This window comes from Artibeus jamaicensis, unplaced genomic scaffold, assembly GCF_021234435.1.
Source record: "Artibeus jamaicensis isolate MK-2021 breed Jamaican fruit bat unplaced genomic scaffold, CSHL_Jam_final scaffold_1964, whole genome shotgun sequence".
NCBI classification, from domain to species: Eukaryota; Metazoa; Chordata; class Mammalia; order Chiroptera; family Phyllostomidae; genus Artibeus; species Artibeus jamaicensis.
In genome coordinates, this window is record NW_026522030.1 from 35,014,764 (window position 1) to 35,038,763 (window position 24,000).

Here is a 24,000-nt window from a genome sequence, read left to right on the forward strand (position 1 = left end):
ATTCATCTGGTTTAACACTGATGCATGTATCTATATATTATCAACTGCTCTATAGTCATAATGAGTTTTGTGAGTTGTTTCCAGCTAATTTAAGGCATTTGTTAATATAAGTTACTTTGATATAATATTTTATACACTGTGTTGCTTCTGATTACATTTCATAAAATAAATTATTAAGGCTAAGCAAATACATATAATTAAGAATAATTCATCTTTACATATTAAATGGCAAAGAAAGTTATTCCTATTTTGCTTTTATACTTTTCTTATTTTATTCTTGTCCATGTTTCTAAAAATACATAAAAGGCAAACATAACCTGTACAAAAAGCCCAGTAGTTCCCCAGTTATTATGCCTCAGAGCATAGTAACATTGAAGATTAGCATTTTACAATACAGTGTGTTAAAATGGAAGTACCAAATCATGTGTGCTTAGTGTTAAAAAAAAGAAGAGGTTAGAAAGGTACAATTCTTTAGATAAGATCAAATTCAAGGAGTTCATCATCACCAAGCCCTTATTATATGAAATGTTAAAGGGACTTATCTAAGAAAAAGAAATTTAAAAAACATGAACAGTGAAAGGACAGCACACTCACAGTTATTAACAACCACACCTAAAACAAAAGCAAACTAAAAGGACAACTAGATCAGGAGCAGAAACATAGAAATGAAGATCTCAAGGAGGGTTAGCAATAGGGGAGTGGGAGGAGGAGAAAGGGAGAGAAGGTACAGAAAATAAGTAGCATAGACAGTAGATAGAAAATTGATGGGGGGCAAGAATAGTATGGGAAATATAGAATCTAAAGAACTTGAGACACATGGTCATAAACTAAAGGGGGGGTAATGATGGGGACGGGGGGTAGGGTGGAGGGGAATGAAGAGGGGAATAGAACTGTAATGGCATAATCAATTAAAAAATAAATTAAAAAAAAAGAAAATACCAGATAATCAGAAACCAAGATTCTTGTAGTGTTCTAGTCATTTCCATTGTTGTTGAATACACAGAAGATTTGGCAGTTTCTTACAGAAAAAAAGGCAAACATAGTTTTTGTTTAACATACTGTCAGGGTCATAATAATTCCAAAAGTTTTCACACACACACACAAAGTCAAGCAATCCCATTCACTTATTCCCAAGGATAATGCTGAGTTTATTTGTATTTGAAAAGAAATGCATCCAAACTGTTTAACTTCTCTGCTTTCATTGATGCAGCCTGGTCACCATGGTCATTATGTAGAGCCACCCCTCCCTAACTGCTCTCCCATTTGAATTGGACCCCAAATATGCTTTCATGCACCAGCTTGATTTCCAAGTCCTGTTAATGCAAGTCCTCTTAAAGCCTCAATCTGAAATACGTGGTTTTTCACTGTCTATTTTATGTTCCCTATGTGACTTAGCTCATTAACAAATTCAAGTAAAGAAGCACACTCGTAATGCTGGGTACCACACTGGAAAATATTTTTAAATAATCGAAATCTTTCTCTTCATGTCATCCTGGGCTGCATTGTGCCCCTCTCCCATGCCCAAAATTCATGTTGAAGTACTAACCCTCAGTACCTCGGAGTAAAATTGTATTTCATTAAAGGTTAGGTCTTTGAAGAGTTAACTTACAATGAAGCCGATAGGATGAGGCTCGATATAATATGACTGGTGTCCTTATGAGATAAAGGAGAGACACAAGGGGTTTGTGCACACAAAGATAAGACCATGTCAGGGCCTGACAAGAAGACAACCATCTACAAAAGAAGAGAGGCCTTTAGAGAAACCAACCCTGCGGACACCCTGATCTTGAGAAAATAAATTTCTGTTGTTCAAGCCACCCAGACTGTAGTATTTTGTTATGGCAGCCCTAGCAGGCTAATACACATGTAATAGGTGCCAAAAGCAATTGGTAGCATTATAAAAACTCCACTTTGCCTTGATGTTAAATTCTTAATACAGAAAATGTAAGAGGCAATATAAAAATGGATTTTGAAGACATTCCCCCTCATGTCCTTTTCTCTGCTTCTCTAAAACCAGCTCAGCAAATCGATTACCACTGAAATGTTCTCTGCTCTTCTAGGCCACTCTTGCTCCCTTCTCTGGAAATCTTGAGCACCAATTTCCCAGACTACTGGAAAATATATAATATTTGACATCAGAACCTTGTTCTCATTCTGAACTCTACCTTCAAAACCAATGTTAATATACCTGTTCATTTGAAGTTGGTGTAAAGGAAGGTAGACAGAGCCTTCTTACCTACTTGTTCAATCCACCACACATCTTTCTCCTCCTTTCATGTTCACTGTGACGCATGGGACCCCACCACATGAGACATAGGGTTACAATCCCTGAATCACATCACACTTTATTATCTTAAAATATCCTTATAGGCAGATCTCTCATATTAGAACTGAAGCTATATCACATACTTTAAAAAACACTTTCTATATTAGGATGATAGACAAAGAATTGAACTAATAGCATGGCTTAGGGTACAATTTTTAAATTGCTTATTAAATGAATTTGAATCACATAACTTTTCTGACTTAAATCAGAAACCCACCTCCAGCTGAGAACCTAAGAGGTGCCAGAGGGGGAGCGGGGCTCTGCCAGGAGCTGGTAGGGCATGGGCTTCATGGCCAATGCATATATGGGCTTCAGGTCCAGCTCAGCGCCAGGGCATTTTTTCAGCTTGAGCTGTTGCAGAACTGTGACGATGAAAATGAATATCTCATTTCTTGCAACGTCTTCTCCGAGACACTTCCGGATTCCCATTCCAAATATCAGAACCTTGTCAACAAGACTTTTATTCAGTTCCTTGTTTTCATTTAGGAATCTCTCAGGACTAAATAAACTAGGATTATCCCAGATAGTTCTGTGTAAAATAGACAAAAGTTACATTTTAAAAAGAAATCATTTGATCCTTTTGCCATTCTTGCCAACTTCTGCACAATAATTTTTTTGCATGACATGCTTTGTTCAAGTTTGGAATATACTTTAGAAATGTTATATAATATGCACGTGTAAATATTCATACATATATACACATATGTATATATAAAATTATGTAGGTATATCATTATTATGAATGTATGCATATAAAATTCTTTAATTTATTGGCATTTTTAGAAGCCATAAATAATTACTACAATTATTTTTAGTTTTCACTAAAATAATTTCTAATTCATTAAATAGTGAATAAAATCCTTAAAAATTTATTTCCATTTTTTATTATATAAAATGAAGAGTTCTACAAAATTCACCTATGAATATTTCATAGTTTTGGTATAAATAAAAAAATAAATATTCAATCTTCTTTACTTTAAACACAATAAGCATACTTCTCACTCTGGTATAATTAATTATATTGAGTAGAAGGTCTTCATACATCATCACAGACACCATCCAGGTGACCAGAAAGCAGTTCTGGCTGAGGGGCTGCCCACAGCTCCAAGCCTGTCCTGCATCTGGCTCTCTCTTCTCCTCCCACCTTCTGGTTCAGGCTCCAAATCTGGCTTTCCCATGAGAATTCATGCTAGCATGCTTCCAATACACCCTAAGGCATACATTGGACACCTAGTTGACTTTACCAAGAACTGGGCTTTTTTGTGTATCAATGTCACTCTCTTTCTAGAATATTTGTTTTCTTTCTTCACCAAAGTCACAGGTCTGGAGATCTATAAGTCGTATTCAGTCTTTCAATAAATTTTGTTTTGCTCTCACAATCTTTTAAAAGTAATTCATTGTCTCTAACATTTAAACATCAGAGGAGTCCACCTGAAAACTTCCATTTCCAAGTTCTATCTTACAACTGAAAGAGCTGACAACACTGGGACAATGTCCTGCTTGCCCTCCGTTTCCTGTGCTGAATTACACACAACAGATGACCCCCTTCACAGTGCTTCAACAAGGGCAATTCTCTCGTCTTTGGTATTTCCCACTGCTCAGGAAGTGCTTAAGTTAGCGACCTCTGTTTCACTAAAGAGGACTAATTTCCCCATTATATCAAGTCTTGAATCCCATACTCATTTACCTTAAACAAGTGCCTCTATACAAGCAATATTTCTTTATAAGCACCTGTGTTAACATGGTTTATTTGAGCATTATGCAATATTCAATATAATCATACATTCTTAGGATACTAGGACACTTAGGACACTTGAGGTAGTTCTGAGAACAAATGCCATTAAATTTACTCTGACTATATTTTTCTTATAGTGAGTTTTAAATGCTTGGTTTTATTCAGCATAATCACAAATTGTGAAGAGTGGAAGTAACTTGGCTCAGTGGATTGAGTGCCAAGCCTGGGAAGTAAAGGGTCACCAGTTCAATTCCCAGTCAGGTCACATGCATGGGTTGCAGGCCAAGTCCCCCATAAAGGGCACATGAAAGGCAACCACACATTGATGTTTCTCTCCCTCTCTTTCTCCTTCCCTTTCCCCATGTCTAAAAATAAACAAATAAAATCTAAGAAAACAAGAATGTAGGTATCAATCTTTCTGACAATAAATGTTATGATGGGTCAGACTGTGCAGTGCAGGCCACCATTTTGCTGGTTGTGAAGGTGCTGTTAGGTACACAGGACAATCACCTCTCTCCCAAACAGCCTGGAGCATGAGACATCAGTCAGAGGAACAGCCCACTGAGTGCACAAGAATGCAATTTCTGTCAGTTTCCTGGACACATCAAGCTCTGACCAGACCACATGGAGAATGAATTTCTGTCCAACAGGATATACGCACTGAATGTCAGTTCTGCTTTTGCCACTTACTGAACACGTGACCTTAGGCAATTTGTTTTACCTGGCTGAAAGTTCCTTCGTTTGTGAAATTGGTATCATGGTAGCACCACTGCAGAGGATTATTGTTGAGGCTCAGAGGTGACACTTTAAGATTCTGTACCCAACAAAGTAGGGTCTATAAATATTAGCTGACATCATCATTATTCCTACCACCACTATCACCACTGCCACCATCCTCACTTTTCCTGGGTGAGGTATTTTTATTTCAGTCTATTTATAGCTGATATGGATGAGACTCTAGTTATATTTTATTTGCAAATATTTATTGAGTGGCTACTATGTGCCAGGCACTGCCCTAGGTGTTGAGATAGAGGAAAACCAAACAAAAAGACAGAAATATATTCTGCTTCATCTTTCATATTCTTTGGGGGGATTTCATGATGCATTTAAAATTTCAGTGGCCCTAACCTATGCAGAGGGTGAGCCCCAAAAGTCCTTGGTCCACATCTCCCCCAGTAAGCCCACTTTTGAAATTAGATTTGCTCTGAATGAATCTATGTTAAGATGTTATTCTCATTGTCAGTGAGGAAAGAAACCTGAATTTTCTTCCAATTTATTTCAAGAGAAATAAAAGGAATAATATTTAGTTAAGAATGTGTATCTTCCCCTGATTAATAAGTAACAAACAACCAAACAAATTTAACCCCAAGAAATAATTTTGGTGACTTACTCATCATGATTTACTTGATACATGTTAATAAAGGTGCACGTTTTCCTGGGAATGAAATAACCATTCAGGGTAGTGTCTTCTGTGGTGCTGGGAAAGCAAAGTACATCATGATCATTTCAGCACATTCTGTGAATTCAAATAATCCATCCCTATTAATGTCTTTTTGGAAACTATAGTGATATGAAATCTTTATAAATCTTCATTGTTTCATTAACTAATACATCTTTCACCTATTGCCAAATTAGTAATTTGTGCCTTTTCTTGCATTTGTAAAACATATTGAGCACTTATCATATTTAAGACATTGCTATGAGTAAAAAATCTCAATGAAAAATTATCTCAATATTTCTATGACAAAGTTGCCCATAAGTAGACACATCAAATTATATCAGGAAACTGTAATGATATCGTTACTTTCTGTGTGCCTTGTGTGTTTTGGCTTTTATCAATAGATTAAGAAAACAAAACATGACATCTTTAGTATCTGGTAGAAGGAACAATGGAAGTGGAACTAGAAAATCTGAACTCCAGACACTGCTCACTGTGAACTGTTGGGCAAATCTCATATCTACTCTGTGATTTTATTTTCTAGCTATGAAATAATATTGTTTGTGTTGGATGATCTCTAAGTTGTCATTAGAACTCTATTTTTTTAGTGCCATACTCAAACTTCTTTATGCAAACTGTATACCTTTGTATTTTTATACCTCTTTAATTATGCATGGATTCGATTAAATCATGTTATATTCCCATGTGGCACTCCCTAAATTCCAAGCTGGCCCCCACATTTACTTCTGCCCCAAAGGAACAGCAAGGACATTTCTATTTGATGAGTTTGAGAGAAGAATCTGAAGACACTTGGCTTAGCCACTTCTGCATTCTTTCTTCTGATAAGCCAACCTGTAGAGAAGGTACATCTCATCTACCATCACTAATCAGATGAGCTTGGAGAAGCAGCTTTCATACTTCCATAGGAGACTACTGCTGTTTCAACTTGCCAGAGACCAAGTGGCAAAGTATGTCTAATTAAGGCGAGAAGTATAAGGAAGCCTACTTGACCCATCTCTAAGCCAAATTGTGTGAACTACCTCTGATCATTATGAAAGCTCATGTTTGAATTTCTATCTGATCTCTGCTCATCTTATAGCTAGTATTGAACTTTAGCAAATAATATGGACATTAGTTATTGGGTACCCTGAAAATCCAATAAAGGGGATGCCAGGAAAGGAATATATCAATTTTGGAGGAAAGATGACCTCCTCCTAGCACGGTCACTTGCTTGTTTCAATACATCCTTGTCCACATGGTCTCTGTGTATTCAGCTGCTCCAATTCTGTTCTATGTCAAAAGTTTCATGCTCCTACTTTATGGAAACTTAGCATGTAAAATTTTATTTCATTTATTGAATATGAGTATTTTAATGGAGAATTCAATATATAAAATCATTAATTGTAGGATTTTTCTCTCTCTCTCCATATATATTCCTGAAACTTTTGTATGAAAGTGCATTTCCACATAACTATGGGAAACATACATGTAATATTAGGGTACTGTTTAGTCTTGTGTAGTGTGTGTTGTAGGTAATAGCAAAACTTTTGTCCCTTTTACTAATGATTATTTTTTTAGCTTCTTTTAATTTATTTTAATATATTTTCTGCTTTCTGATCCCATGTGTTTTTAAATGGAACACAGTAAAATTCCAGGTATAGAAAGACAATTTAGTCCCAAAGAACATACATGTCTTTTATGTGTGTGCAAAAATTCTTGTTTCATATCACACTACTCCCATTGGTCAATGAATTGTTCTTCTATATACTATTTCTTCATTTTTAGTAAAATAATGAACAGCTATGTTTTAAGATAAATTTTCCTATCAGATATGTCCTCAGATGCATTTTCTGGCCTCCAAAGTAAATGATCACTGTCATTTAATCCAAATGGTGCCTGTCAATTTTGCAGAGCCTCTCTGTTTCTGTTTATTTAGTAAAGCTTATAGGTCATACTGTTTTATGAGGAACCCATGTCACCTTATGAAAATCATTGGGACAGAAGAATGGCTTCTTTAAAAATAGGACCTGTTTTTAACACCTAACCTGAAGATGAAATTTACTTCAAACAGAAAGTGGGTCTGCAGGAAAGGGATCACTGGGAGTTAACAGCATTGTGAGTGAATATGGAAAACAAAGTAAGGAGACAAAATGCAGGGAAATGTTTTGCTCGGTGTCTAGCCTTGACTCTGCTGAGCCAGTGGTCTGGCTTTTTAGGACACCTCAGCTGAAGGCACCACTTCCTACTGCACCAATAATCAGGATTACCTCAGCTTCCCGGAGTAAGAGACATTCCCACTCCCTCACAGTTGAAAGGCTGGAAACAAAAAAGCACTGAGATTTTCATTTTTTATTTTAATTGTATAGAATGGAAATAGTTCAAAGTACCAGAACTTTGATTGCTCACATTTATATTTAATAAAGCTTAATCTATATTGACATGCATTTGTGAGCTGGAGAGTCTGGTATAAGGTTCAATAAAATTTCAAATATTTATAAATAGAAACTCTGTTTAATCTATTTGTGGTAACACTGTCCTCCTTAGTGGACTGACCAACAGAATTCTAAGCTACTGAAAAGGATGCCACATCAGCAGGTGGCTAAAACTCTTCATAGGAGGAAGTTAAGTGAGTCTGTAAGACATTTCATAGCCAAAAATGTATTATGGCCATGTTATCCATCTTCTGGAACTTCCATATCCTTTTCTCCCCTTAATTAATATATGTAAGATAAAAATTAATGCTATCAAAATTTAGTTATGAAAACAGTCACAAAATATGCTGCTGTACTCTGTAAAAATTTCATTAGACAATTTCAAAATAAAATAAAATAAGATTTAAAATAATAAATAATACTAACATATTATATATTTTAAAGAACCTAGAGTATTTGAATGCCTTAGGCTCCTCATTCCCCTCCACCCACACTTGACTGCCTTTCAAAGGAGAATCACAAGCTTACCAATGTGGAATAGTAAAAGGGACGAAGGAGGCATGTCTGAATATTTCATTTATGAAAGCTTCTGTGTAGGGTAAACTTTTCCTGTCTTCAAATCTGGGTGATTTAAGCCCAATGTTTGCATCTGAAAGAGAAGTTTTTTTTATTTAATAAAAAAATGACAATTATAAGGATTATATTTTTCATCCGAAAGCATCTTACCAATTTCTTCTTGAATTCTGGTTTGAATTTCTGGATAGTATATCAAATAAAGAAAGCTCCAATGCAAACAAGTTGATACACTTTCAAAACCTGAAAAAAAAAATGAGACAAAATGTCATGGAGAAAATCATTAGCAAAATTGGTATTCTCATTTACTTCATATTTGAATACTATGAATCCAGGGAAAAGATTCTAAATATAACTAATAATTAGTAAACTCACAGTAAAATAATCACTATGTATTAAAGTTTGTTTTAGAATATAGGCTTAACTACTCACCCCTTAGGATAGTCACTATCAAGAGGACAGAAAACAGTAAATGTTGGTGAGGATGTACAGGATTGGAATTTTTATGCATTGCTAGTCTCTAGTTAAACTGGTGTAGTCACTATGGAAAACAGTATAAAAGTTCCTCAAAAAAATTAACGGGAATTATCATATAATCCAAAAGTCTCACTTCTGTGCATAGCAGATCCCAAATAATTGAAAGCTGGGTCTCACAGAGATATTTGCACACCCAAGTACTTTGCAGCAATATTCACAACAGCTAAGAGGTGAAAACAACCCCGATGTCCATTGATGGATGCATGGATAAGCAAAACATGGTATCTACATGCAATAGAATATTATGTAGTCTTAAAAAAAAGGAGGTCCTGTCACTTGCTACAACATGTATGCACTCAAAGACATTATGTTAAATGAAACAAGTCAGTCACAAAAAGAAAAGTGCTATATGATTTCACTCATATGAGGCATCTAAAGCAGTCAAATAATAGAAACAGAAATTAAAAAATAGTTGCTAGGGCTAGGGGAAAGAGAGGGGATAATTGGTGTTTAGTAGACATAGAGTTCAGTTTTACAAGATAAAAAAAAAAAAGACTAGAGACTTCTGTTGAAGATGGAGGTGCAGGTAAACACTCTTTTCCTCTTTTAACACCTGCAGAAAAAATTACAACTAGATCTTAAAACAACACCCAGAACCATCAGAAAATCAAGCTGTGTGGAACTTTAACAACCAAGGATTTAAAGAAGCCACATTCATCCAGATGGGTAGGAGAGGTGGAGACATGATACGGCCCAGAGAGGCAGCAGAAGAGGTGGTCCCACATTCACATGTGGTGGACAAAAATCAGGAAGGATACCTCGGGACTGAGGGATCCCAGCCCTAGGCAAGACCACATAGCCTAGGTTTCCAGAGCCAGGAAGATGAATCCCCATAATTTCTGGCTGTAAAAACCAGTGGAGATGGGGGCAGCAGAAGAAACTGCCACACTTTCAGGAGACTCCACTTAAAGGGCCCTTGTGGACTTATAAATTACACAGACTCACTGCTCTGGGATTCAGCACCAGGAAAACAGCTAGAAGGACACCAGTCACAAATGGGCAGTAAGTGAAGTCATTAGAAACAGGGTAAGTTCCAAGCAAACCTCCAGGAGCCAGGCAACAGTACTGTCCCCTCTCTAAGCTCTCTACCCACACAGAACTACAAAGCAGTGAAGCGGGATATGAGACCCTGGCAATTACCTAAGGCTTACCCCACACAATTTGCAAGTGCATTTTCTACAGTAGTCCACACTACAATAGGGAGTGACAGCAGCTCTACCTGATACACAGAAACAAACACAGAGAGGCTGCTAAATTAAGGAGACAAAGAAATATGGCCCAAATGAAAGAAAAGAACAAAACTGCAGAAAAAGAACTCATTGAGTATGGCAACAACATAAAAAGAAAGGATGAACTGAAGGTTACATTAAGTGAAATAAAGAAAAATCTATGGGGAACCAACAGTGGAGTGGATGAAGCCAAAATACAAATCAATGATTTTGTACATAAGAAAGAAATAAGCATTCAACCAGAACAGCAAGAAGAGAAAATAGTTTTTTTTTTAAATGAGGACAGTATAAGGAGCCTCTAGGACATCTCCAAATGTACCAACATTCAAACCATATAGGTGACTGAAGGAGAAGAGGAAGAGAAAAAATTGAAACCTTATTTGAAAAAATAACAAAAGAAAACTTTCCTAGGTTGGTATAGGAAATAGACATACAAGTCCAGGAAGCACAGAGAGTCCCAATCAAGTTGGACCCAAAGAGGACCACACCGAGACACATCATAATTAAAATGCCAAAGGATAAAGATAAACAGAGAATCTTAAAAGCAGAAAGAGAAAAGCAGAGAATTACTTACAAAGGAGTTTCCATAAGAATTCCAGCTGATTTCTCAAAAGAAACTTTGCAGGCAAGAAGGGGCTGGCAAGAACTATTCAAGGTGATGAGTAACAAGGACCCACAACCTAGATTATTCTATCCTGCAAAGCTATCATTTAGAATGGAGGGACATATAAAGTGCTTCTCAGACAAGGTAAACTTAAAGGAGTTCATCATCACTGCGCCCATTATTACATGAAATGTTAAAGGGACTTATTTAAGAAAAAGAAGAAGGTCAAAACTATGAACATTAAAATGGCAACAAATTCACGACTATCAACTGAATTTAAAAAACAAACAACCAGAGCAGGAACAGAATCATAGATATGGAGATCATTTGGAGAGTTATTAGCTGGGAGGGGGAAGGGGAAGAAGAGGGGAAATAGTGCAGAGATTAAAAAGCATAATTGGTAGGTACCAAATATGTGGCAGACCCTGGCCAGCAGAGTCCGCCTGTCGTGGCTTACATCAAGAATGAATGCACAGGCGACAACAATCCTGTGTGGGAAAAGGGAACAGGCATGACTACTCTCTCAAGGGGAGAGTGCCTATGGGTGCCTCAGTCACTCCCTCAAGAGGGAAGCATCCCGACCCTTGCCTAGACAGGCTTTTATTGTTTTCCTGGGGTCTTACATCATAGAAAGATTTATTATCTGTTACATAGAATATTATTGTCTACATTTTAGGTACAATCAAGAAAATGAAAATAACATGCAGAGGGGCAATGAACTCATTAGCTCTGTCTTTGGGAGAACTCATACAGGCTTTGGAAATTACCTTGAAGATAGACAATACACATTTGTTGTTTTAGACCAGGGTGATGGAGTTTTAGCAAGAGCAAGCCATAACAATCTGTATGCATTTTCTAGGCCTGATTCCCAAGGGAAAACTCAGTTTGAAGGTCTGGCTCCTGCCCACCACTTTACTTCTGTAGGTTTTCCATACAGAGCTGAGTCACATTTGCCAGGCCAAGACCAACTGGTCCCCTACACAAATACACTGGGGGATGTTAAGAATAGTATAGAAAATGGAGAAGCCAAAGAACTTAAAGGCGTAACTTATGGACATGAACTAAGGGAGGGATTCCTAGAAAGGATGCTGGTACTGGTGAAGAGGGAAAAAAGAAAAAAATTGGGACAACTGTAATAGCATAATCAATAAAATATATTTTTTAAAAAGAAAAGGAAAATAGACTAGAAATCTGTTACACAACAATGTAAATATACATAATATCACTAAACTGTATAATTAAAATGTTTAATGTAGTAAATTTAATGTTTATGAATTTAAAACCACTACAAAATAAATTAAAATTAAAAATATATAGTTAGTATTTATGACAAGTGAAAACAATGGAGATATTCCATTATATCATGTTAATAATTGCTATGATCTATGTAGCAATAATAATTATAATTTATAAGTGACCACTGAGTGATTACTCAGTTCCATACTATATACCTATATATCTATAGATCTATATAGGGTGTACATAATTATGCTTATTTTACTGAAGATAAAAATGTGCTTTAAAGACATTATGTGCCTTGTAGAAGGTGACTCAGAGAAGAGGCAGAGTCAGCACTTAAACTTGAACTTATCAGGATCAAAAAGTCCTATGTTTGAATTAGCATAGCACATAATGGAGGACTGAGTACATTCAATTTTTTAATACTAATTTTTAGTGTACTTGTTGTTATGGTTTAAATTCATTCTTTGAACAGGGTATCATCACTTTTGAGATTATTTATACATTGACTAAATCCTTTTCATTATTGAAAATAAAAGAAAGAAAAAATGTCACATATCATTTTTTTCTCAAGAGCAATTTTAACACTATGTCAAAAATAAGATCACTTCTCAAAAACTTAATACTCAAAAATGCCACATTAAAAAGGTTTTCTAGACTGTTTCAATTATGAATTCACCTTTATGATAACCAAATGTCAAAATTAATGATAGTATTTGTGTTTTCTAGAAAATAAAATCTAGTAGCAGAATTAGTGTTTAAATCAACATATCTTTTTCATTTTTAATTTTATCTTACATTTTTCATTATTATTATATTACAGTTGTCCCAATTTTTGCCCCTGTGCCCTGCTCTACCCAGCACATCTTTTTTCCAGGTTTCTACGGTGATGATAACAATAATGACATCAAACTTTAATCACTTGATTGCATTGTTATTGAAATGGGTCTATAATTCATCTCATTTTAAAGACAAGAAACTAGCAGCAAAGATATGGTTAAATATTTCACCAGGGCCACAAAGAGATAAAACTAACACCCAAAATCAAGCCTGTGTGCTCTGGAGCATTGAGACTTAACTATTTGTTTCTTCTCTAAACAACTTGCAAAACAACATGAACAAGAAATACACCCAGATATAGCTGCAGGGCAGAGGAAACTTCTTTCCAAGTCTCTCTTCTCAAGACCTGGTTTTCAGATCTCACCAAAAAATTATGCATCCTAATAAGTGAATTTGGTAAAACAGTGGGATATGAAATCAATATTCAGAAATCAAAAGCATTTTTGTACACCAACAATGAAATATAAACAGAAATCAGAAAAAAATCCCATTTAAAATAGCAACAAGAAAAATAAAGTACCTAGGAATAAACTTAACCAAAGAGGTAAAATATTTGTACTCAGAAAACTACACAACACTGAAGAAAGAAATTAAGGAAAATATAAATAAATGGAAGCATATACCATGTTCATGGATTGGAAAAATTAACATAATCAAAATGTCCATACTACCCAAAGCAATTTATAGATTCAAGGCAATCCCTATTAAAATACCAATGACATATTTCACAGATATAGAACAAACATTTCAAAAATTTATATGGAACTATAAACAAACTGAATAGCTGCAGCAATTTTGAAAAAAGAATAAAGTAGAAAGGATCACAATACCTGACATCAAACTATAGTACAAGGTCACTGTACCAAAACAGTCTGGTACTGGCACAAGAACAGACACATAGATCAATGGAACAGAATAGAGAGCCCAGAAATAAGCCCATGTTTCTACAGTCAATTAATATTCAACAAAGGGAGATGCAGCAAAAAATGGAGTAAAAAATAGCTTCTTCAACAAATGGTGTTGGGAGAGCTGGACAGCTACATGCAATAAAATGATATCTAACCACCAACTTACACCATGCACACAAATAAACTCAAGATAGATAAAAGACTTAAACATAAGTCACAACACCATGAAAGTCCTAGAGGAGAGCATAGACAGGAAAATCTCATATATTCCATGCAGCAATATTTTCACTAATATGTCCCCTAGAACAAGGAACAGAAAGAAAGGAGTAAACAAATGAAACTTCATCAAAATAAAAAGCCTCTTCATGGCTAAATAAAACATGTGCAAAGTGAATAGGAAACCAACCAAGTGGGGAAATATATTTGCAAATGATACCTCAGACAAGGGTTTGATTTCCCAAATATATAAAGAACTTATATGACTCCACTCCAGGAAGACAAACAACTGATTAAAAAATAAAATAGGCAAAGGACCTGAACAGACACTTCTCCAAGGAGGACATACAGAGGGCCCATAGGCATATGAAAGGATGCTCACTGTCACTAGCCATCAGAGAGATGCAAATTAAAACCACCATGAGATACCACTTCACACTAGTCACAATGGCCATCATAAACAAATCAGAAAAGAAGTGCTGGCGAGGTTGTGGAGAAAAGTGAACCCTAGTATATTGTTGGTGGGAATGCAGACTGGTGCAGCCACTATGAAAAACAGTATGGAATTTCCTCAAAAAACTAAAAATGGAACTGCCTTTTGATCCAGCAATTCCACAGCTGGGATTATACTGTAAGAATCCTGAAACACCAATTCAAAAACACTTGTGCACCCCAATATTCATAGCAGCACAATTTCATAGCAGCAATACAATAGCCAAGTGCTGGAAGCAATCTAAGTGCCCATCAGTAAATAACTGGATAAAAAAAACTATGGTATACTACTACACAACAGAAAGAAAGAAGGAGCTCCTACCCTTTGTGACAGTATGGATGGAACTGGAGAGCATTATGCTAAATGCAATAAGCCAGTTGATGAAAAACAAATACCATATTATCTCACCTATAAATGGAACCTAAGCAGAAAAATATATATAACCAGAGGCACTGAAATAAAGAACAAATTGACAGTAACCAGAGGATAGGATGAAAGGTCATGGCAGGGTAAAGAAGGGTAAGGATCATCAAGGAACATGTACAAAGAACCCATGGATAAAGCCAAAGGGGGGAATGATTGAGGGTAGAATGGGGGAAAGTGGGGGTGGGGGGATGGAGATGATTGTACTTGAACAACAATGAAAAAAAGTTAAAAAAATACAAAGAAAAAGTCAGTCTCTGAGTAAGCCAGTAGCTTCCACAGTTTACAAGCCACAAAATTTCCACCATGACTTTAAACTGTAAGAAATTATCCTAAAAGTAAGTTTTCCAAGTATGACCACACTAGAACACTGTATGGTGTGAAAATATTGACTTTTATTCAGAATATACTGACTCCGTTGTCTAGCAAAAGAGAAAGAACAAGCCATGAATACTGCATGAAAGACATTGATTTTGACCATTGTAGAGTCCTGGACATTTTATCCAAGACCTGGGACTACCTAGTTATGTAACAGAACTCATATTTTTATCATCATGAATTTTGCTTTATATTTCAAGGCTCAAGCAATATATTACCTATCTTGGTAGATTATCTAAAAATTGAGGTCATAACAAATGTTTGTGGAAGTTCCTGCTTATATCCAAAGGAGAAAAGAAATTATCTCTATGATCAATTTGAAAAGTCAAATATGGAAATACAAATGTTAATAATAAGGTAGAGCTGTTGAAACAGTGTGTTTGCAAATTTTATCTATTAAAATATGTGCTTTAGAGATCAACTTTTTTCTTCTAGTATTCTATTACATATCACTAGAGAACCAACACACATATGTGGAAGTTTATGTCCTATTAATTTTCTTCGTTACTCTTATTTTCATTCAAAATACAAACTTGATCAGATATATTTTTGAATGAATAAATGCATCACATACTAAAATATTATACTAAATGTGCTTTGTTTGGCACACATTATACAAACGATGTTTAACTGTGTTGTGCACATCTGGTGTTACTAATCTATATCACAGTCATTTCTGTCATTTGCCATAATTTTATATTTGTTGATTTTTTTCAGGATCTTGACAGTATTATGTATTTCTGAAATACATTATCTCAACAAATCAAGATGAAAATAAAGCCTACTTGATGTGTTAATCACACCCACACACACCCAGTCTTTAGTATTCATGGTGTTCAGGCTTTAAAAAATGATTCTCACAAAATGTAACAATAGTATTTAGCTTTAGATAATTGGCAGAAGAAATGGTAAGTACAGAGTGATCACATCTGCATGATACATAATGAGTGCATCCATCAAATTGAAATCATGGTCACAATAATATACATATATATGTAGGCAGTGGGGAGGGGAAGCAGGGGTATTTGCATAGAAAAAATAATACAAATCAAAACAAATGCCTCTTGTTGTGAGAAAATTTAGGAACACAGATGCATAAGTCCTGGAAAAAATGAACAATTTGCCAATATATATTGTATAAAGAAAAAAGGAAAAAAATTACTTTCAAAAATACTTTCCCTAAAATAAAATTGTGAAAACACCTTTAGTATTTTGATGTTTCTCTCCATGTCTCTTTCCATCCCTTCCTCTCTCTCTAAAAATAAAGAAAATCTTTTTTTAAAAGATCATGATAATACAAGAATCATGGTAATACATAACAATATAAGGCCTGCTTTACAAAAATAATACATTTTTGTAAAAAAAAACCTTTTAAATAGATGAAGAATAAGTGTCAATGGATTGAGAGTAGGATGCAGGGATACAGAGTAATAAGCAAGCAAATGAGGACAGGTATTTCATGAACACGGAGATCATGATTAACTCAATTCTCTACTCCTGAGATGAAAATAAAGTTTTCCAAATGACATGGGAAGAAGGCAGATTACCAAACTGTTAAATCAGAGTGAGATAACTACAGAAAATGTCTGAGATTTAAAAAAGTGAAATACTTTAAACTACAAACAATAGAGCACAAAAATAGCAATTAATCCTTATTTCCCTTACATTTTGACAAATACTCTCACATACCAGCTCCGAAGAGGTCATTCACAGTGCTTATGATTTCATCATCATTTAAAGTGGCCATTTTAGTAGTGGCAGATTTGTTGTGGCATGTACTAATCAGAGCATCAGTAATGTCTCTCGTATGGTCCTGAAGAGACAAATCTTAGCGTGATTATCAATCCCTATTTACATTTTATGTCATATGTGAACCTCGTGAACCATGTTGTATAAAATGAACTCAATTTGCCTAGGAATATAAGGATTATAGTAGATCATTTTTAACCTTACAGCCAATTTTGCTTGTCAAATTTTAATGCTCTATTTTAAAAGAATGTAGATTAGAAAACCAAGAGAGCAAGCTCAATTTTCTTTTTAAAGTTTCTTTCAGTCAATAAAAAAAGTTCCTATGGCTAGAAGCATAGTTGAAAAAATTAAATATTAGCTTACCATGTAGACATTGCTGGGTAATGAACATAATCAGAGGTTTCCAAAGCCATTGTAAGAATTTTACTGTAATCAGCATGTGAGAATAGATGAGGCTGAAGTAGGTTATGGAGTAGGAAGAAAAGCTTAGGACTTTACAAATTCTTTTACTTACTGTATTTGTTCTAATATTCCTAAGTGGTACCTTGAAACAGATTTTTTATTGCCTCTTCTTTTTCATTGGAAGGGACTTAACTCCTTACATATCTTCATTTGCTCAATTATCCATCTTTTAACTTTTATTTTTTCATGATGTCATCATCTCAGCAAATCAACCTTCAACAGCTACCATTCTTTATAATACATACATATTTCATGAGAAAAAGTTACTTTTTTGTGGATCATAAAAAAGTGGACCAAAAATATCACAGAGGCTTCACAAAAAGGTCCATTTTTGTCACCTAAAGTAACTTCTCAAAGTTTACTTATATATAGTAAAGGGACTCAAGTAGAAAAAGAGGGTAGACTGGGAGCACCCTATACAATATTTTTTAATTATTCAAAACACTTTCTGAAAATAATGCTGACACTTTTAAGACCTCATAGTTTTAGGTATGAAATGAAAAAGAAAAATTCAGTGGTTGACTTTTTCAAAGAACTTACCTACATGGTAATTATTCATCAGCCAACTACAGATTCACAATTCAAGTACACACTGGAGAAATTTCTGAGGTCTCAAAAAATTCATAACTGTTCTTAAAGTCACTACATTAGAACAAACTAGTACTGCCCTATAATCTCACTGACTGAAACTCATATTTTTAAGTTTGTGTAAGAGTCGTTATGGCAAAATTATAGTGAAAAGAACCAAGGACAAATACATACAACTTCCTGGGTACTCAGCACATCTCATCATTATCTTTTGCTTGTTACTAAATCCCTTTTCCTGGTATAAATTTAAATCCTACCTTATCATAAGTAGCAAGATGATCTTGTACATGTCGTGCAACAAACTGATTGAAGGCCTGATAAAACTCTCGAGGAGCATTTACAATCTTCAGTGGAAGGTATCGAAAACATGGTATGAAATCGGCAGGATTAGCAGCACTGGAGGCCTTGAGTAAATCATCATTAGTTTTAAGTATCCTAAGAAACTCCTCGTCGCCATGGTCATATCTCTTGCCAAAGCAAAGGGCACAGACAATGTTGGCTACTGCACACATGACGGCATTTCTGGGATCAAAGCTGCCATTCTTAGAAGTCAACTCTGCAAAGACTTCAACCAGCTCAGCAGCTTCCTTGATGACATGTTCCTCAAGTAAGCAAGAGCAGGTAGAGGATTTTGCTTCTGCTTTAGAGAAAGTCCGTAAAGCATTAGAGGCTATTTTCTTATGAAGCTTCCAACTCTCACCATAATTGACAGAAAATGAAAGACTCTTTCCTTCCGCTAAGAAAGAAAATGTGTGCATGTTAGGTCTGCCTGCAAAAGACTCTCCATTCTTGAGTAGTACTTGCTTCACCATTTCCATTCCATTCACCACCACCACAGGCACCATGCCAAGTTTGATGAGAAAAACATCTCCATATTTCTTCCTCATCTCTATGAATGTAAGGTAAGGATGGTCTCCAAGCTGAAGAAGATTTCCTATGAGGGGAAAGGACCATGGGCCAGGAGGAGACACCTGCTTTCTCCCCTGACTCCCGAGTGCTCTCACAAAAATAAAAACCATCACCAAAATTATGAGAGAAGTGGTCACCACTTCAGGAGGTATTGCCATGTCAAATATCATTTTCAGGAATAAAGCACCTAAAATAAAAAATATATATAACCTTAGTGTTACCATTCTAAGCATAGACTAAGACCCTTTCTCCTTTTAAACATTTAAATGAAAAGTACAGACTCTTTGTAGTCAGTTGAAAACTATTCTTAACCAATGTACCAAAAGGATAAAATCACATTCTTATAAAACGCATTTTACCTTTATTCCAATTCTATTATTTTCATAATTCTAAACATCAGACCAAATTGTTTCATGTCAGTCATTGATACAATAGACAGAAGAAGACAATTTTTATGTAGAAAGCACCTTGGTGGTTGGAAAAGAGCTGAAGGCCATAGACGCTAATTCCGTACTCATTATTAGCCAAGGATCTTCATCTTGTTACTTAATCTAAGTTCATCCCAGTTTTCTTATCAAAATAGCCTAGCTGACCGAATTAGTCATTCATTATTTCAATAAATATTTATTGACTTTCCCCATCCCATGTCAGGCACTAAAAAAATACAAAATTTCACAGACTCATGAGGAGCCTAGATAAACAACAATAAGATTACAAAGTGGAAAATGCTATACAGAGTTGAGTACAGAGCCATCTGTCATTGTTTAAGGATCAAAATAAATCACTAAAAGTACTTAGTGAACTATAACTATTTAGTGAATATCTAATTGTTTGTCTGCCAAGCCTGTCCTTACACTCCCCAAGCCTCTTGAAAGGGTGACCTACTGAAGCTACATATCCTGCTCCATAACTTGCCCTTGTAGCCATGGGTGATTGAGCCAAGAATGGGCCACCAACCCAAAATGAACCCTCCTTAGGAAGATGGAATCAGAACTGTGAAAGATCATCTCCTCTCTGGGCAGCTGTATCTACAAAATCTAAGTTTGAAGATATGATTTGGGGACCTTTAACCCACTGGAAGGACGCGAGAAACTGAAAGAAGTTCTGAAAAATAAATGAAGTAGAAAGGAAAAGAAATAATGGGCTGAGGAAGGCCTCATTCCAAGGTCACTACTATTCCAAGTAGTGACCTTGCCTTCACTACTTCTAATACCTTCATGAGATCTAGTCCTTGGACTGAATTATTTCCTGCTTAAACTAACTATAATTCATTTCTATTACTTGCATCAAAGAGGAACCTAACCAAAAAGTTTCATATACATGCAGAATACATTTGTCAGTCATTTTATTTTATAGTAACTATAGAGGGAATAAAAAACTTCCTTTAGAAGCATGCATAACTAAACTGGTCACATTTCTCAAATTATTTACAGGACAAGTAACATTGGAGGCATTAAAATTGTTCACCAGTGTAAATGTCCAGTTCTCACTGGATTTACCTTAGACACTTTAAATAAATATGCAAGCAAACCCTTGTCCCCTGTCTCATCTGATTGCTTCACTTTTCTAAGTTCACTGATAAAATGTGGCTAACTGCACCGACTTGGTTGGCACTGGTTACTAAAAACTGAACTTTGGAATTAAATGTGAGAGGTCAACATTTTCACGGAAAAAAAAAACCTGAATACACATTTAAATTAAAAAGAAAAGCAGTCCCTAATCAATGCAGCAGCTACAACTTGCAAAAAAATCATTTTCTTTCTGTTCGCAAAGGAAACAGTGGGGGCTTCATTGTGTTTCTGCTTTGCAACATGCTGATTTTGCAAAACATTTTCCATCAAACATAACTATGACCTTGTACAGTGCACTTACCATGTGTCCAATCCAGAACCAAGCATTAAATCTGTGCTGTCTTTTAAAACCCACTCTTCTGAGAGAATTATAGAGAAGCTTAGAGAGATAAACTCATTTTCCCCATTTTCTCCCCATGTTTTCTGAGCTGAATACAATGCGTCAATAACCTTTTGCACTTTTTTTTTACAAAATTTAATTTCTCTTGGGCATTCACCAAATTGCCAGTTTGCACATTGAGAATCATCAGTGGCATTTCCAAAGCAGGATATTAAATAGGTGAGAAGTGGTTGTATTGGGAAGAACTTTGGGCACTGATAAGGATGACTGGATTTCCTGCCTCACTCCAGTCCTGTTCAGCTGTCCTGCTAAATCACATCTGCCTTCGCCTCATTTTCCTTGTCTGTAAAATGACCACTTCGGACTGGAAGACTTTAAAGACCAGCTGCAGTCTTCAGTAATCAAAGCTAGCAGGGAAAACGGGGCAGAAGCACAAGTGGGACGCACAGGGTTAATTACCCAGCAAAATTATGTTGCCAGAGTTTCCAGGGCAGTTTACAGTTCATCAACAAATGTAACTAACTGTGATCACTGTTAATTCTTGTTAAGCCTGGGCTCTTCTAGCTCCATTTATTAAAATATCTTTGGCTGCTTTCCAGGGCCAGACGTATTGCCAGCTTTCCCAGCAACTTTCTTGGAAAGCTCTGAAGGTATATTCTGTTCCTGTTGTTTTGGGGGTGAATTAGGGCTGAGGACAGGGAGTAAAAGGTCCCCTAAGGGTGAGCTGTTGCATCATCAAAGATTCCAGGGAAACTCTAGATACCAGCCAGGTAAAAAGAGCATGCATAGGTTGGGGGATTTTGTACTGATTCTCAAATGTAGACACACATTATATGCCACCTCCCCATCCTCCACAAGCTGGTTAAACCATTGCAAGGATCACATCCTGCACAAACCAATTACATCCAAATCTCTAGGGACAGATACATTTTCAAAAAGCTCCTCGATATGACTAAGGGGAACTCCAAGATGAAGACCTTTTTGAAGGAATAACAACCTGCATGAGATCAACAAATCCATTCATCCCAATTTCAGTGAAGCTTGGAAAGCTCACCTGTGCCCAGAAATCTTGCAAAGTCAGTGCGAGGAGTCTGCAAAAGGATCTAACCACCGAGAAAGTTTGGAGAAAGTGGAAGGGATCCTAGGAAACAGCAGTCTCTTCACAGCGGCAGCAGGCCTCGTGAAAGGCTGGGAGAGAACTTTCCCAGTAGAGAACTGGGAGGGGAGGACCTTGGACCCATGTGGGGAGGAGTCTGGAACTGGTTTAGAACATTCGAGAACTAGAGAGAGGGACGAAGAAGCCTATGCAGCCAAAATCGGGCCCAGGAAGCTGGGAAATTCTAGCGTGAATGGAAGGAGAGAGACAGATGGAGCAAGGGGTTTTGACAAAAGGAGTAGGATGGAAATTGGTCTTGGAAAAAAAGCAGGGCAGGAGAGGGTGGATGGGAAGACTAATTATTTTTAAATTGTTTGTGACAAGCAGAGGTAGTTCCAAAAGGTAGCAAAGAAACAAGGAAGAAAAATAGGATCGTACGGAGCCATTGCTTTGCTGCGAGTTGCAGGAAACCAGGAGAATGCACCACACGCTAGACAAGGAGTTGGGGAGTAGGGGCGGCGGACAGATGAAGGGAATTCAAAATCTAGGAAGCTTGGGTTTCTCGGGTAGATTTGGCAAATTCCTCGGGGGGGGGGGGGTTCACCATCAGGACAGATTTGTATCTCTACAACTAGAACAGTCAACCTCTGGGGATATTTATAGCTTTGATTTGAGAATATATTCTCACCTAGGTCAGGGCACTTTTTCTACCTGAAATCTACTTTCTCTACCTGTTACTAGGTAAATGATGCATGGTTTGAGGTTATCTTCCTGTCAAGATGTCTGCAGCTTATTATATAATAAACTTAAAAAAAGTTTTCTAGAGTCTTTGGCTTGGAAAATATTTTTTTTGTTTTTTTTTTATTTTATTTAGTTATTTTTCAAGTACAGTTTTTTGTCTATTTTTGGAATGAGAATATCCAAGAATGATCACTGTTAGTATGTTCTTACATAGGGAAGAAAGCCAGCCAGCAAAAGTGAATGCTAAAAATAACGTATTCACTAAAGGAAAAATTTCAGGCCTCAAGCTTTAGTGTCAAATTCACACACACACACACACACACACACACACACACACACACACACAAACAATAGATTTCTAAATATCTAGACTAAAATTTTTTTTAAAATCTGGCAAAGGCCTCAAACCATGGAAAGTTTTTGACCCGCTAGCAGTACTTATGCTAATAATCATGTCATAGCTAGCAACTGAAAAAAATATTCCTAATGTTTTTCCATGAAGTATTACCTTCTCTGATATAACCAACCCCACATTGGATTAAAGTATGGAAACGATGCAGCCATAGCAGAATCTTTGTGCAAGCAACCATAATTTAGACTGCTGGTAATAATTGCTTCATAATGTGTTCTTTGAAAGCTTTGATAGAAGATAATGAGAATTGCCTGTGACTGAATGGCCAGGGGTGGGGTATTAGTTTCCTATTGTTGCTGTAACAAATTACCACAGACTTGGTGGGTTACAACAACAGAAATATATTAACTCTCGGTCTGAAGGCCAAAAGTCTGAGATCAACGTGTTAGTATGGCCCCGCTCCTTCTAAAGTCTGACTTTTCTACCTCATGGTGGCACCAGGTGTTCCTTGGCTTGTGGCTGTACATACTAGACAGGGATTAGTATCATCCCTGTCTGTTTTCACATGGTCTTCTCCTCTTCTACCAGTCTTCCCTGTGGGTCTTTTATAGGGGTGTCTATCATTGGATTTAGGGCTCAATTGGATAATCCAGAATGATTGTCACTGAAAATCCTTAACTAATTACATTTGCAATGGTCCTTTTGTCAAATAAGGTCACAGTCACAGGGTCTGAAGTGTAGACATATCTTTTTGGAGGCTACCATGCAGCCAATTACAGGTGTGATATCACATTCCCTACCATTGCCCTATAGTGAAGAAT

The 24,000-nt window shown here is 36.2% G+C and overlaps 1 protein-coding gene across 1 annotated transcript; it reads right to left on the bottom strand.

Moving 5' to 3' along the window:
• Positions 1 to 247: 247 nt before the first annotated feature.
• LOC119045586 (cytochrome P450 1A4-like) lies at positions 248 to 22,202 on the bottom strand. Its single transcript, XM_037140347.2, has 7 exons — positions 22,045 to 22,202; positions 18,428 to 19,266; positions 17,061 to 17,184; positions 8,658 to 8,747; positions 8,460 to 8,580; positions 5,452 to 5,538; positions 248 to 2,855 (listed from the first exon to the last, which is right to left on the bottom strand). The coding sequence occupies exons 2-7, from the start codon at positions 19,247 to 19,249 to the stop codon at positions 2,558 to 2,560; spliced, it is 1,542 nt and encodes a 513-aa protein (XP_036996242.2). The 5' UTR covers positions 19,250 to 19,266; positions 22,045 to 22,202; the 3' UTR covers positions 248 to 2,557.
• Between the last annotated feature and the right edge of the window lie 1,798 nt (positions 22,203 to 24,000).